Source organism: Acipenser ruthenus, chromosome 23, assembly GCF_902713425.1.
Source record: "Acipenser ruthenus chromosome 23, fAciRut3.2 maternal haplotype, whole genome shotgun sequence".
Taxonomy (NCBI): Eukaryota; Metazoa; Chordata; class Actinopteri; order Acipenseriformes; family Acipenseridae; genus Acipenser; species Acipenser ruthenus.
This window is the reverse complement of record NC_081211.1, coordinates 26,770,350-26,787,359: the sequence shown is the minus strand read 5'-3', so window position 1 is coordinate 26,787,359 and position 17,010 is coordinate 26,770,350. Positions and strand designations below refer to the sequence as shown.

The 17,010-nt window shown below is 39.4% G+C and overlaps 1 protein-coding gene across 1 annotated transcript; it reads left to right on the top strand.

Annotated features, from left to right (window-relative positions):
• LOC117413010 (transforming growth factor-beta-induced protein ig-h3-like) lies at nt 1–17,010 on the top strand. Its single transcript, XM_058997049.1, has 17 exons — nt 1–172; nt 1,165–1,263; nt 7,069–7,133; nt 7,317–7,474; nt 8,158–8,322; nt 8,988–9,134; nt 9,399–9,540; nt 10,324–10,536; nt 10,946–11,083; nt 11,236–11,381; nt 11,508–11,644; nt 12,022–12,152; nt 13,372–13,496; nt 14,215–14,317; nt 15,303–15,361; nt 15,847–15,871; nt 16,364–17,010. Exons 1-17 carry the CDS (start codon nt 57–59, stop codon nt 16,414–16,416), a joined length of 2,022 nt encoding a protein of 673 aa, XP_058853032.1. The 5' UTR covers nt 1–56; the 3' UTR covers nt 16,417–17,010.

Below are 17,010 nucleotides of genomic sequence, written 5' to 3'. Positions count from 1 at the left end.
TAGAGCCCCGGCACTGTGTCTGGTGTGGAGGTGGACAACCAGGGACAAGAAGAATCATGAAGCATTTGGCATTGTTAACTTTCGCGCTTGCTCTTTATGTGGCATTAACCACTGCAAAGTCTCCATACCAGCAAGTGCTCCAGCACAGTCGGATCAGGGGAAGACAGCATGGGTATGCACGGGTATCTTTTTATGGTTTAAAACAGAGATTATTATTATTATTATTATTATTATTATTATTATTATTATTATTATTATTATTATTATTATTATTAGTGCAATAAAAGCTGGTATTTAAAATTGTATTTCACTGAATTAAGAAAATATTTTGGTGGGATATGAAAAATATTTGTTATATTGTTATTGTTTTTTCTTTTGTTTTGTTTTTGTTTTTGTTCTTAATGTTAGATTTTATTTATGTAATTTCCGGTTTTGAATCCACATTTTATACGTTTCCTTGTTCAGCTTGACCCAAAGTGGTATTTTCACTTGTAGTTTAATTAACTGAATGTGATTATTATTATTATTATTATTATTATTATTATTATTATTATTATTATTATTGTTGTTGTTGTTGTTGTTGTTGTTGTTGTTGTTGTTGTTGTTGTTGTTGTTGTTGTTGTTGTTGTTAGTAGTATGTTGCTCACGTGAAACTTGTTCCCTAACACTTCATTGTTAGTTTGTTTATATTGATACTTTCGATTGACATTCTTGTAGGAAACTCTTTAGTTCAGGGATTTATCCCGTTGTGTACATTTAAATTACTTTAGATTTTTTAATGCACGGTTTCTGGTGTCGCCTACTTGGCGTGACCCTTACCTTTTTAACTTAGAACGTGACAGTTTTGCACGATCAGACTGACTGTGTGAATACTGCTACAACTTAGGACACAAATGTAATGCTGCTCCACGATACTGGGTATATAGTGCATGTTACACTTCTAAAAATAACAGGCAAAAAGGACATTCTTGCTTTCAACGTAATAATTCTGCAAGAGGGAAAACAAATATATAGACTTGGAGCTCTGATAAAGAGGAGAGGGGTGTCGGTATGTTTGCAGTACACACTGCCGCTAGAATATTGGGGTGCACGAGTATTCCACAGTGTATTTGCAAGGCTAGCTTGATGAATCTAATACTCGTTGTTGTTTTGTTTTAAACTCAGCCCCAATGTGTGCGCCCTGCAGCAGGTCCAAGGCAGCAATAAGAAATACTTCACAAACTGCAAGCAGTGGTATCACCGGAAGATCTGTGGCAAGCCCACGTAAGTATTTACAGATAAGGCTTATTACAGATAAGGATGGCACAGGGCATTCCGGTACATTTTAACAAACGGTGACATTTTTATTTTCTTTTTATGATATTTTCTATAATTTATATCTAGCAGTCATAAGTTAATGTTTCATTTGATAAACATATTTAAGGTGGAACGAGAACTAAACGATTCTGTCTTAAATGTTAACCATTTTAATTTAGTCTTGAACCCAAAGAAGCAGGGAAATGGTCATGAGTATTCTGTAAGTGCACAAGAAGTATGATTGAATACTGTATGTTTTCAAGAGAAGGCTGCTGTGTTCTGGTTTGTTCTTGGATCGGAGACAAAGAACCACTTGTGCTGTATTAAGTGGGTTTGTTCTGTTCTGGATCAGAACTGAACCAGTACACCGACATGATGTTTGGTGACTACCGTTTTGTACAGTTTGCTGACTCCTGGAGAAGATGATGTCTTGAATAAGAAGTTATACCACAGTCCTTTTAGAATCCTAGTGTTATGATAAAACTCCGATATTGTCAAGCCTCCTAACAGGAATATGTCATTTTCTAAATGTGCCCATTCCCCTTCATCTACAAAACTTTCAACAAGCTTAAAACAATGACTGTAGTTCCCCAAAACAGGAGCTACATTATGTATATGATTTCATCAGTGCCCCATTGGGTGTACTGGCAGGATGAGCTCTGGAAAGTAAAAAGAAAAACGAATTTGAATTTCTCCACATAGGAGTCTGACTTTGCTTTTTCACAATGCTGGAAGTTATTAAACCTGATTAAGTAAGTGGCTGCATGATTCAACGGAAAAGCAACGTTTGTAAGGATTCAAATCATGTGCATTCCTTCCTTTAAACTGTAATCCGAGGAAGTTAGTCGAAGTAACCATAACGGCTTGTCATTAAGGAGATTATCCCATGAAGCTTGTTTATTGCAGTGCCTGGTTATTAGAGACATTTCAAATGAAGTAAAACAAAGCACAGTCAGCAGTTTGTTTTCAGTGTAATTTGGGACTGAAATTGGAAACTGTTCCAAATCATGCAAGACATTCTTCAGCTTAATTGAGACTCCTTACTGCAGGAGGTGATGGAGCTCTGAAGAGTACTGTGATAGGCTACTTTTCTGTCCAGAGACTCGTGGTTTGGTCTGGGGACCTATCTGACCTCTCCATCAGCTGGTTTCCAAAAACAACCCCCCCAAAAAAAGTTTACAAAAAGCAGATTCATTTCACATTAAACATTTCTGTCGTCAATTTATAGAACATGTGTACTTGTTATTATCGAGCCAATGAAAGCACCTTTTGAGTATGCATAGAATTGGCTTTCCAGGAATGAAGACATCCCACATCTTACACTCTAAGCCAGGGGTCTCCAACCCTGGTCCTGGAGAGATACCGTGGCTGCTGGTTTTCAATTCAACCAATCTCTCAGTTACTTAATTGAACCAATTGTTGGCTTACTTAGTCAAGATTAACAGGTGTTCCAGATCTTTAGCCACTGATGATGGAAAGACAGCTATAAAACCTGCTGGATAGGGGCTCTCCAGGACCAGGGATGGAGACCCCTGCTCTAAGCAAAGTGTTTTCATAAAGAACCTTTCACCACAGCTGCACAGCATGGCAATGGTTACTAATGAATCTACAGACAGCCATTTGCATTTATAATAATAAAAAAAGTTTACCTTTCTTAATTGTATTGAATAATTTCTATGATTTGTAAAGAGAAATTCAATATAACATTTGACATTCTTATTACTGTATGCATTAAATATCTAGTAAACTAGTAGGTTTTCTATGGTGAAGCATTAACTGTGGTTGTAAAATGAATGTTACAACTTGAAGTTAACAAATGAAACCCTTCTTGCTAAATGATCATGCAGCAGACTCATCCGTGGAGATACATGTCTTACTCTCAATATCAGTGTAGCGGGGCAAATGAATGAAGGTTGTGTGGCATTTTACCTGCGTGTGAGCAAACAAGCTCTTCAATAGATTTACACTTTTCCAAATGACACCGTGTTGATGAGCAGAAGTGAAGCAGATGTTCAGCTCAGGTTTATTGGTGGAATGACTTTCGGCTCTATGAACGTTTGGGATGCATCCTCTATGTATCCAGCATCCACCCCAAGCCCCACTCAACACAATTCATTTATTTCTAGGTGGCTACGGTAGGGACGTTTTGGTTGGACAGTAGGTTTTGATGTCTGTAACTATAAAGAGCATAATTCCATTGATTGCTTTGTTGTTATGTTGCGAATGTGCTCAGCACTACGTGGCAGAGGAAACATATCAAATCAAAATGAAGACAAGGGATTGTGTGTTCGTTGCCAAGCCCTGGCATGTTCCTGATTGGTACAAATCGTGGCTCTTACTGGAATTGGAGGATATTAGTCTGATTGCAAAACCACATGTTTTCAGATTTCAAAATCGCTTTCATATGACTTTTTAATGGTGTTTTTCTTGCTGTACAGAGAGCTTGTACATCCCGGTGCAAGACCCCACGCGTTTCTTTATTTCTTTTTGTTCAAAGCTGTTAATGTGATGGTTTAGTGGCTGGATGGGGAGATTCGTGAGGGGATTTCCTTTTTCTCCCATAAAAGCAGTTGCATGGCGTCTTGCAGACTTCACTTGGCATTCAAAAATGAGCATTTCTGCTTCAGTTGCATGTTTTCTTTTTGGCCGTAAGAGTTTAAGCTCTCCTTAGACCCTTTTTTTTCCGAAGGAGAGCACAGGAAGCTGTGGTATGGAGTCCTGCTGAGTGGAAGACCCAACAATCCCTCTCTTTGTATGGGAGCTGGGAGGTGGGGTTCAGAGAGGTACAGGTCACATGGTTAAAGAAAGCAGCTGCATGCAGGCCTGTGGGTCCCAACACAAACACACACATACATACACGCACACACACGCACACACATAATCTCTGTTTATCCATCCATCCACCTTCAATGCATTCCCCAGTGCACAGCTCACCTCACTGCACCGTCGCTGTCATAATCCACTTTCACTTCTAAGCCGCCTGCACACATTTTTGTCACATTGTTTGTGTTTCAGTCTTTCTCAGCAGCATTGCGGCTGTTTAAGTTAAAAAGTGTACACTTCTGCACTCACTGGAGGGTTATGCAAGGCGACCGAGCAGACTGGGCTGCCTTCACCTGAGTTTGAAAAAAGAAAAGAGGGATTTCAAACTGGCACAAAACAAGGCATGTTTGAAGTTCTGGATGGCTTGCTGTTTTAAAAAATGCTGTAAAGTATTAAAGTTATGCAATGCAGGGAGTATGCTCATGAAACAAGCGGTGAAACGACAAGTGTTGGAACATGTTCCAGACAAAAGGATCAAGATTTCCATGCACCTTTAATCACGTAACTACACTCCCTTTACTTTCAATCACATCAAATAGAAGCAGAAGATATTGGGGCACAGTTCAAAGTCTGCATGATGTAACATTTCTATACTTATAAAGACAAGCTGTGTTTCTTCAAGGATTGTGCATGCTGAGGCTGCCTTGCCCGTATCAGGTTGTTGTGGTTATAAGGGCAAGGTTTGCAGTAAATAGAGGCTTTATTCTTAATCTAAAATCAAGAAAGGTTTTTTTTTTTTTTTTTTGTGAATACAGCACGTTTCCACTTGTACATTACAGCTATGGCCAAAAGTTTAGCATCACCTAGAATTTTTTAATTGAGACATAATTTATATATATATATATATGAACATAATTTAGATCTTTTTTTTTACATCATGATATCTCCAAAAGACTACCGGAAGCCATAATAGTACACAGGGTATGTAATTCAATATTTTAACGTAACATTATTCAGCAGGTTTCATCTGACTTTATGAAGCAAAATTAGGTAATTCTATAGGGTGACGCAAAACCTTTGACCAGAGCTGTATGTTAAGGTGAAGCCCAAAAGGTGTTCAATGTAAATAAATGTTCTCCATTAAGAAAACCAGACAGTGAGACTGAGCCAACATGCCAAATGATACTGAGTCAGACCCAGTACTCCCACAGTGCTTGATCTCATCCCTGACTAAACCGACTCCATAACTTAAAAAAATAAAAATAAAAGCCATTAAGTTACTGTAATTGTCACTGTTGCATTTTTTAGAATGAAAGCAGAAGGAGGTCAGTGTTAATGAGCTGTAGCTAAGAGAACACTACTTTCTTCAGCCTGGACTGCTTTTATATCTACTGTACATGTTACACCATCCACTGAAAAGAAACATTGACAGATAGAGAACCATTTCAGCTGTGCCTTGATTCACCTTCTTCACCTCTTCAACAGGGGCCATCTTAACACAGCCCTGTTACTGTAGATGTGAGACAAAAGTGGAATCATCAGTGTGAAATGAAATCCATGGCCAGGGTGCTCAAATATGGGCTTCCCAGGCTCAGTGGCATGTGTGCAGTTAAAATCTCTTACAGTAAAGACTAAAACCTCAAGAGACGAGAGCTTGGATTGCTAATGTGTTCCCTGGCAAGTTCTACATGTTGAAATGCGTAAGCTGGTCCTGTACTGTGCTGGGGAGCTCCTTCATTCTAAATATTTAGATTGCAAAGTGATTTAAGGGATTTCATGGCAAGTAAAACACAGCCCAAGCGGACAGAGGAATTCTTTACTTTCCGGCTGACTAATAGTTTTGAATGGAATCTGAAGTGCTGTCATCCTCATGCTATTTTCATTCCAGCTGCCAGCGTCTTTCTCGAAGCCATACAACATTGTCATACTTTTATTTTAAAGGGGTTTTTCACTCTGTTAACATCTACCTTAGTAAAATGTTTAACGGCAGTGTTTATTAAAGATGTAACTATAGTAACGGTTAGCAAATTGGATCAGGTTTTATTTTATTATACCTTTTTTATTAGTTTATAAACAGGTTGATGTATATTAAATAACTAACAACAACAAAAACAAATGAACACCATTAGTTAACATGTTAGTAAGGTAGTGTGTCATTTCAATGCTTCTAGTACATGCTCTCATACAAATAAAGCTGCATTGCCTAATACAGAACGAACAAACCATGAGCTTGGTTCTGTCCCACAATGCCCCCCTCACTATCTGGTGCAGCGGCGTGCGATTCATTGAGGCAAGAAAACCTGCAGAGCTAAAAATGGAATTAGCCGAGCAAAAAAAAACAACTTTGTGACATGAACATGCACACTGACTTTGGCATTGAACGTTGCTTTTCAGTGTGTTAAAAAAAATATGTGTGTGATGTTTATGTAGCTCTGACTCGAACCCTGTCCCAGTATTATGTTCTAATGGCAACTTCACCTTTCATTGTGATCGTGAATAGAGACGGTTATAATAACTGGGTGTCTGGTTATTGTAATTGGCATTTGAAGCTCGTAAATTGAAACTTTACTGGGTCTATGTACATTTTGTTCCTTCAGGCATAGCATGCTTAGTCTGTTATAAGAGTTTCTGAGATTAGGGTTTCGTTACAGTGTTTGCTAAAGAGTCACCTATCAAACATAAGAAATAAAAAAAGTAAATGAACCAACACTACAAAAAATAAACAGAACATGGATTACCTAATAGAATGTAGAAGAATAAAGGAAAATAAATGGAGAATACCATGACGTCTCAAGGTTTAAATAGAAAGGAACAGTACATTGTTACATCATTAACTATGGAATAAATGACGTCACAAGCACATTCATAGATTTAAATATAAATAAATGAGAGTAGTTACCTTGGCATCAAAAGCCTCCACTTTCCCTTGACAAAGGTATGCTAAACATACCGAAATGTTTTTGTTTTTTTCAACTTTTCTATGCATTTAATAATGGCTTTTCATTGCAGGGTGATCACCTATGAATGCTGTCCAGGGTATGAAAAGGTCCAAGGGGAGAAAGGCTGTCCTTCAGGTAGGGAGAGCTGTACACTGCACCTGTATTTATACTGCTCTTTGATTGTAGATTATTCTTTAGTAAACCTGATGCAGACTGTCAGCTGATTTCTCAAAACAGCCCATTTCTTTGAGCTCATCTTAGTGAATCTATCTCTCACTGTCCTTGTTTAAAATCCTCTCCGTTCTGTGCTTTCTCCAGCGCTTCCCCTTTCCAACATTTACAACACCCTGGGAGTAGTAGGAGCCACCACCACCAAGATGTACTCGGAGAGAGCCGAACTGCAGCCCGAAATCGAGGGGCCCGGGAGCTTCACCATCTTCGCCCCGAGCAACGAAGCCTGGTCCACCCTGCCCGCTGTAAGAGCTGCTCTGTTCCCCGCTCTCCGCTCTCGTCAGTGTAGAACAGCCAGTACCTATTGCACAGGTTCTGTCATCGGACCTGGATCATACTCCTGGGAAAAGTAGAAATGAAACAATAATCAAGGGAAGGGATTTGCACTTTTCTGCAATTGTATATATTATTATCCAGGATATAACCCTTGAGATAACCCTTGAGAAGGTGGGGCAGCAGCCACACACAAGATCCAGTTACATCTTTCATGCTGAACATTACAAATGCATTTAAACTAGGGATTTTAATGGATTTATGATTAATCGATTAATCACACCTGTGGGCTATGGCGGAGGGCATACCCAATATTTCACAATATGTCTTTCAATACAATTTCAAATATCACCAGCAAACGGGTGTGATTAATCGATGAATCGTTTGTAGATAGGATGATTAATCGATCAATATAACATGTCACGATTAAACCCCCTAATATAGATAATATAAAAGCATCAAGTCAAACACTTACCAATTCACTAAAATATTACAAATGCAGTCTGTCCATTCATAGAAGCTGTAAGCTGTTTGTTAGAAAACAAACACAGAATTGGAAGTGCCACAAAGCCTGTCGGCACTTGAAGCAGAAGCTTCTGGAGAGCTGTTACCAATACATTTTATAACTCTGCTTCTGCTTCGCTCTGCCCCGCAGGAAATCCTGGATGCCCTTGTCAGCAATGTGAACATTGAGCTGCTGAATGCACTTCATTACCACATGGTGAACAGACGCCTGACAACTGAAGACCTGAAGCACGGAATGGTCGTGCCGTCCATGTACCAGGATCTGAACGTGCTTATTCACCACTATCCCAATGGGGCGAGTATTACTCATTTACAACTGGTCTTCACAGCCTTTATTATTGGCTTTTTATCAATATAATACAGGTTTAGATTTCAGAAACTTTTCTAGGCTTTACAACAGACCGGAACAGTTTCATCAATATTAAACTGCATTGTATTCATAATCATATTTTATGTATTCAGTAAATGATTTATGACTTAAAGCTTTATGCACAGGGCTCACTGTTTCAGCTCTAATTGAAAAGAGGTAGACAATCCTATAATTGAATAGACAACTGTCATTAATGAATCCGGCAAGCCACTGTAGACAGAAATTCATCAATTATTAAACAGACAAATTAAGGATCGACTGGAGTACAGAGGGACGAGACAAAGGATGTGTTTTTCAACCAACAGCCATACTCAACAGTTTTTTTACAGTACATTCACAAGCACAGCATTACTATTCAAGTGCCTATAGCATTGTCTTTTTGAATCAGGACCATGACTGTTGTATCCGTTGCTGTTGCAAGGGTATACTGAATTGAGTCCAACCATACACATTCAGCGAACGAAATTCTCAATTGCTTTCGAGTGCATGGCCAAGTAGAGGGCTTGGTTTCTGGCTTTCCTTCCTCTGCTGTAACAGAGCATGAAGCCCAACAGGGGAAGGGTTATAACTGGGTCTCATTCTCCCTGCAGATTGTGACGGTGAACTGTGCCCGTCTCATGAAAGCGGACCAACACGCTACCAACGGAGTCGTTCACGTTATTGACCGGGTCATCACAGCCATCACCAACACCATCCAGCAATCCATCGAGGGTGACGACCTGCTGGAGACACTGAGTGTGAGTTTACCAATCTCCCCCTTACAGCACCCCCTGCAGTAACCTTAACAGAGAGGCTCCTGGGGATCCAAAAACAGGGTCGTTATGCCAGCCAGCCTCCATACACAACTCCACAAGCAACCAGCAAATTGGGTGCAAAGCCTCTTTTAGATGTTTTATTTATTTCACAGACTAAGTAGCTTTGCTGGGTCAGCTGTACAGATGACTAAACCAACTGATACCTTTGTGTCTTCTCCCCCACCCCCTTCCCCCAACGTGCTGCAGACGGCTGTAGCCGCAGCTGGTCTGGAACAGGTCCTGGACAGCGAGGGACAGTACACCTTCTTTGCTCCGACCAATGAGGCCTTTGAGAAGATCAACCCAGAAACCCTCAACAGGATCCTGGGAGACCCTGTGGCTCTGAAAGGTGAGGGGGAGTGCATTTGGAGCTGTTTTGTTGGTTGGGTTTTTATTGAAGTTAAAGTGTAAGTAAAGGTAGATGCTGCTCGATGGGGATTACAAACACATATGGTCTATGGATGTAACCGTAGAAGAAAATGTGAATAAAATGTGCATGTTTGTGATCAAATGAAAGGTTTCATCAATGGGAACGACCATCTCAAGTGTTTGCCAAAGGGTTAAATGGATAACAGTAAGATTTGATATTAGCTGTAACAACACAGTAATTACACATATGGATGTATACTGTAGTTACAATGCAATAACATGCTTAATTACATAATGTATTTACACAGGTGGCTCTAGATTAATTATGTACAGGAGCAATATTCAAGACATGCACAAAATTAGTTTACTGAGTGGTGAAGCAACTCACCAGAACAGAAAACACCAACTTGCTCGGTGACTTGTGTCTGAATCAGGTTTTTTTCAGGAGCTCGAACAATTTCCAACTTTTTGTAGCATTCTGAAAATATGGAATAAACCAATCACTGTGCCTCAAGACACTCTTGCGATGGCGAGTCACATTTGAAGAGATTAAATTTGAATTTAAGTGTGATGATGATGAGTTATCAGGTTACAAAACAGTACTGTATCAGTTGTGAACGAATCGCTAGCGGTGCCAAAAAGGTGTTCTTTTAAGTGAAGTTCCTGTTCCTTTAGGCGGAGCATTTACAATGAGAAAAATCTGTTTCTCCACAAGGGTGTTCTCTTAGGTGAAGTGGAATGTTTGTGCATTTGTCTCTTGCAGACCTGCTGAACTACCATATTCTGAAGACAGTCCAGTGTTCAGAATCCATCGTGGCAGGCACACCCATGGAGACCCTGCAAGGCACTGCCCTGGAGGTGGGCTGCGATGGATCTGAGATGACCATCAACGGCAAAGCCATCATCACCAGCAAGGATCACCTGGGAACCAACGGTGTCATCCACTACATCAGTGAGCTCCTCATCCCAGATTCAGGTAAGAATTGGCCTTGTAGAGTTTACTGGAACAGAAACCTGTGGGACTAAGGAAGGTTTTGGTTATTATTCTGAAACTTTATTTTTTTGCATGCTGGTAAATTTGAGAATAAGATCACAAGCAGTTTTTAATTTGTTGGTCATTTTAAAATATATCTTCCAAGTTTTAGGTCACACATGTGACTTGAAGCGCCTATTCCATTTGGTGGGCATGGATTGGAAATGACAAAATGTACTGTAGATGCAGCTCTTCAGTGATTTGAATGTGCTGCTACAACACAGAATGAAAGGAATACATTTAAAAATAATTCCCCAGGCTTTGAGACGACACATGGATTAGAGAGGTTTGAAAAGAACATTGAGTATTAATTGGTAACACCTTCTCACGCTCCTGCGATCTTTCTCTGAAGCCAAGACCCTCGCTGAGCTGGCAGAAGGCTCCACAGTGAGCACAGCCCTGGATCTCTTCAGTCAAGCTGGCCTGAGCTCCCACATGACTGGCAGTGAGGCTGTCACCCTGCTGGCACCCACCAACGATGCTTTCAAAGGTAGGGATGTTAGAACCAGCCAAGTTGCATCAGTGCATTAATGAGTACATCTTCAGAAAACATCTTCAGAGTTATTATTATTATTATTATTATTATTATTATTATTATTATTATTATTATTATTATTATTATTATTATGCCATTCTTTGCAGATACCACGTTAAGAGTTACTCCAGAAGTGAAGAGGCTCCTCAGGAACCATATTGTGAAGGAGCAGCTGTCCTCCAAGCACTTGTACCATGGACAGGTCCTGGAGACTCTGGGAGGAAAGAAGCTGAGAGTCTTTGTTTACCGCAATGTGAGCTTCTGAATTGCACCCTGCTTGCACGGTGTAACACATGGGGCAGGGTCCTGGCTTGGGTGTGTTTTTTTATTTTTTATTTATGTTTATTTTGTACTGTATTTTTCTATTCGTCTTCCCCAGGCTGTGTGCATTGAGAACACCTGCATTGCAGCCCATGACAAGAAAGGGCGGTATGGCAGTCTGTTTCACATAGACAAGGTCCTCACTCCGCCCGTGGGCACTGTCATGGACGTTCTGAAGGGAGACAATCGCTTCAGGTAAAGGAGGCTGGCATTCCCATCAGTCCGCTGCATGCTAACAGGCAGGAATACAGTGTCTGTCCGGCAGAAACCCAGGAGACCGTCAACTCGCTTGGGCGATGGTTGTTAATAGCTCCTTTTCATTTTATGTCTTAAGTTTTTTTTTTTTTTTTTAAAGCAACAAATCTAAAAAGAAGAGCAAAACTATGATATGACACCCATAAAAAAAAATTAAAAATGGCTTAATTTAAAGAAGGCCCAATGCTGTGGATCATCCGGCGTTTGTTCTGCCTCTTCCTACTGCAGTTTGAGCCACTGAAGTTCTTTTTTTTTTTTTTTTTTTTTTAGACAGGTTCCTGTTTATCTTAGTAAGTTTTAATGTCTTGAATTTGCAGCACACTGGTTGGTGCTATCCAGAGAGCAGGCCTCACAGAGATGCTAAACCAGCAGGGTACTTACACAGTCTTCGCTCCCACCAATGAAGCATTCAGCGCCATGCCTCGCGGGGAGCTGAATAAGCTCATGGGTAATGACTCTTCACACTGCCTTCTGTTAAACGCTGCATACCATTCAGTAAATGCAGGGGAAACCAAACTGAGATGGGCTAGACTGCTTACATTTCCACAAACTCAATGGTCTTCTTATGCTGTATATTCAGTAGAGGTTTGCTGTCAACTGGTACTCATACTCAGAATTGTCTTTAAGAAGTATTTATCAACAGGTATTAAATACATCCATTCATTAATGTGTTGATTTCAAAACAAGAAAAGCTGTCCTTCCCCCTCCTTTGTAGGCTACCTATCTAGGGTAATGAACTTCCACATTGAGTGTTTCAAAAGCTGATTGGATACTAATTTTCCTCTCATCCGGGGTGCTGACATTTTTAGTACTGTACTGAAGCTGTAAACTTCTTAAAGGCAATTACAAGTGCGTGTGTGAGTATCAGCACATCTTTAGTAGTTAGTGCTGTTTGTATTTAGTACAATCAGTTAAGAGTCGGGGTTCTGTATATTTAGATATTTAAACGTTTTAAAGTCTAAACTTGACCAAAACAGCATTCTTCAAGAAGGTGACGTGGATCATAGATAAGAGGTAATGCTTTGATCAGATCAGCTGAGATTTTAATGGAGCCTCTTATTGAATTTGCAGGGTGATCTTAAATGTGTTGAATTGCTAGAAACGTTGTGCTTGCTGTCAGTTGAAGAACATGAGCCGTGGTCTGTTTCCCCGATGTATCCTGGCACATTACCATTAATGGCCTTTGTTCTTATAATAATGTGTAAACATGGTGTACTCACCTGAACTACATTTGGCATTATAAACAAAGAACACCATGCGACAATGACTTTAAGCAGATGTAAATAATGATGATACAGTGAAGAAATATGAACAGAGGCTCTTTAAGATGCTTAGATAACTGAAGTTCACACTCCTCAAGTATTTGTTTTACTGTCATGTGAGTAATTCCTTGAGGTGTTTATTACATCTCACACTGTCCACTAATACCGCAGAAGGAAAATCGAACTTGGTATCCCAAAAAATACATACGGCGTACCACTGTCCAACTGGCCCAGGCTAAGTCTCAAGAGATATGTGCTTTATTGACAACTAGGGGTCTTTTTTTTAAGGAAGCATGTCGTTTACCACTATCTGGATTTTTTTTTGTACATGTATTTAACTGCAGTAGTGAGAAACAGCTCAAAGGGTGGTGGTTTCAGACTTCTCTTTTGTCATGGCTCACACAGGTAACTCACGGCAGCTGTCTGACCTCTTGAAGTACCACATTGGGGAGGAGCTCCTGGTCAGTGGGGGAGTGGGATCTTACACCAGGCTAAAGTCTCTCCAGGGTGACAAGCTTGAACTGAGCATGGTACGTTCACAGGACTGACAGCACAGCGGAGGAGCATCTCTGACACGGCTTTCTCACTTCCAGTCATCAGAACCAAGGCCTACTTTGAAGCCGCATAGGTGTCCAGAGGATTTCCTGCTAGTTTTCTTCTGAAAAATGATATCTTTTTTTTCTTTGCATTCACACTTGCTTCTAAAGGCTTTGAATATTTTGTTCTGTAAGAATTAGGAGTTGCCCACTGCATCAATTACACAGTATTAGCACTTCTTATCTAACACATGAATTCTGTCTATTTATTTACTTTTGTAGGAAAAATATGTTGTTTAGTTTTCTTTATATCATACAGATCTGTACAGTATATATCAACAGTATTAACAAAAGAGAGACAGAATGTATTCTGATAATGCAGTTCTTTCCATGAGTAAATGTAAAAAACTTCTAAAGACCATTAAAAGATCCTTCACACTTTAGCACTTGGTGTCCACATCATCCACTGATGGGAGAATGTGGATCTCTTCAGGGTGATAAGTGTAAAGACCTTTATTTGAAATGTTTGTCATTGAATTTATTTCCTTTCTTTCAGTATTTCTAGATGCACCACTGTGTTATAGTTAGGGACAATGAGGCCACCACGACTATAATATATATTCGACTATAGATCTCAGGAGTGCTTTTTGACTGCAGTTTGTGTCTAAAGATACAAGTTGTCCTAAAGAGAGACCATTTCATTTTCTTTCAGAGGAACTACACTGTAAATGTTAACAGGGTCCCAGTGGCTGAAGCAGACATGATGGCTACCAATGGAGTGGTGTTCGCAGTCAGCTCAATCATACAGCCTGTTGGTAAGGAATCCTTTCAGTCTTTTCATTTTTTACAGAAGGGACTGGTTTGTGGCATTTTATATCAAATTGAGGAATAATTTCACAAGCTGTTATTTTAAACTAAGAAACGTGAGTCGTATTACATAGAGGTGTAGTAACTGTGGAGTAACTATACTTCACCTTTCCGTTAATTAAAATGCTAGATGTTTTGGATGTCACTGAAATAATTTTAACACTATGTCTGAGTTGCATGTGCTTGCTGAGATGAGTCATTATATTCAGTTGATCTGAACAGTAGCTCTAAGTAAGACTATCACCATATACAGTAGCTCTAAGTAAGACTATCACCATATACAGTTCTCAATCAGAACACTGCTGAAGGAACTAGAGTAAATGTTTTTATACCACAAGCGTGGCTATATCTAACAATTTTGTTATTCCACTCAAGTGGAATGAATGCAATAACATGCTGACCAGGACGAGTTTAGAGTGTGTCTTTGCTTACATTCCAATCCAGTGGTGTGCTGCTGAAATTCAGGACAGAGCTGTGCTCTGTTTTATAACAACTTTAAAATTGTCTGAAATTATTTCAGATTTCTGATGTTGTTTTGATTTGTACTGTCAGGGCTTGTGGTTTACTGGGGCATCCTCCGAAGGCGAATAAAACCCCTACAGCATGAACAGTCATTCAGTATCCACTATATCTGCTTGACTTCTTATAGTTTCATGTTAGAATTCTGATTGAGCATTTGGATGTTGTGGACGATGGTTTTGTGACTAACGTAGTTGCATGGTGACCTGCACCTGCTCCCTGACTGTAAATGAGAGGTGTCCTGTACAAATCTATTGAAATGAAAAGTGGTAAGTTAAACCAGGTGTAACAGCCTGAGATAACATTCCTGCTGCCGTCTTAACTCTGGTACCAGATGGTTTAACCGAAAGTTTCACACAGGTTGACAGAAATGCCCTACTGTTGGTTTCAAACGTTTTCTCTTGCCATCAACAGCCAGAACTGCAGGAGACGAGGCTGCAGAAAGTATCGTCAGGCAAGACTCAGCCATGAGGGTGAGTTAGTATTCAGATTGGTTATTATTACTGCTGTTATACTGAGTCGGTCTTTATTGGACCCTGTCACGTGACAGCCAAGAGTATGAAGAGACAGGATGACAGTCCCAGTAGCTAGAGATTATGTAAAGCCTGGAGATTGTGAATCTGATGAGTGGGAAGGGGATTAAAACCATATCAAACCATCATCATCCACTGTGCATCTTTGACGGTTATCAGATATTATTATCATGACACGTACTGTATACAGTGCCTCAGCTAATTGCAGTTACAAGGGTTCTGCAGCAAATAGTTCTCTTAAAGGTTTAGAAACACATATGTAGCGTGTCATATAGAAAGCTTTATAAATGTTCACCAGAACAAAACGTTTTATTGATGAAAATGGAATGCACTTTGTCTTTTGTTCAGATTTAAATTGAGAGAAAGGTTATTCAGTATTCATCGTGTATTATTTTTTCTTTTTATTTCTCTATTTTTGATTGCAGGCTCCAATCCAAACAATCAGACCAGGTAAATATTGATATATGCACATATAAATAACATGAGCTTTTATTTATTTATATAAAAACATTTTTGATTAAAAAGAACAAAGTGATATTAAGGCGTTTGTATGTCTTTATATAACTCATGGGTTAAAGCTTTGTGAGATGGACTCCATATTTCCTTTACAATCCATATTTCATAGTTGCCGTTATGTTATTAGTTTCGTCTAAAGTAGGTATAAAATATTCATAAGATCCTGTAAAGCCTTAAAACAGGGGTGTCCAATCACGGTCCTGGAGGGCGATTCTACTCCAGGTTTAACAGGTGATACGATGAGCTACTTCAGGGTCTGGATGGAGGTTTGATTGGCTCAATTAAACGATTAAGAACAAAGACCAGGACTGGAAGGGCCAACTTTGGCCACCCCTGCCTTAAAAGAACTCAATACCATCAAACTCCAAATCAAAAATGAAACTCAAGTAAGTCTGGAACTTATTTTTCTTTTCCTCTTTTCTTTAGGTGAATTAGCTCGTAGATATCACTCTAGCAGACAAGTCAGACGCACCCAGTAACTTCCATCGTGACAGAATGCTTCGGAGCCACTCCAGACAGACCCTTCCCATCACAGCGATTGAAAGTGATTCCTTATGTTCTGGAGCACATTCTTATTCTCGAATGTCAATGTGTATTCCTTCATTTGTATTCACCACCACATCAGCGCCTTTAAAAAAAAAAAATGCTTACTTGACTTATTTTACCACATAAAAAAAAACTAAACCTGTACAGATTGGTTGGATGTTTGGGGTAAGTGTACATTATCTGCTGACTGTCTCATTTTGTTAACAGTGTACGTAATTGAATTGGTTTAAAACGTACACATGAGAAACGCCTTCCTGAACTTTAGTTTCAAGCAGAAATTGTTAAAAGCTGTAAGGTTTTTTTTTTCTTCTTATAAATGTAGCATGATTGCATGGTATGAGCAATAGCAGAAGAAAACAAGTTATTTCATTTCTGTGTCAACAAATGTTTAGGTGACACAGTCCAAATATCGTTTTACAAATGCTGTCGTTTTGATTTCACAAAGTGTAAAATCACAAACACAAACTTTTTTTGTAAAATAGCCATGCCTTCTACCATACAAATAAAGAGTTCATTTTGTAACAAAA

Excerpts from the sequence above, each read along its gene's own strand:
- LOC117413010 (XM_058997049.1), top strand. The coding sequence starts at position 57 with ATGAAGCATTTGGCATTGTTAACTTTCGCGCTTGCTCTTTATGTGGCA. Across the intron at positions 173-1,164 it reads ATCAGGGGAAGACAGCATGG|CCCCAATGTGTGCGCCCTGC; the intron begins GTATGCACGGGT and ends TTTTAAACTCAG. Across the intron at positions 8,323-8,987 it reads TTCACCACTATCCCAATGGG|ATTGTGACGGTGAACTGTGC; the intron begins GCGAGTATTACT and ends TTCTCCCTGCAG.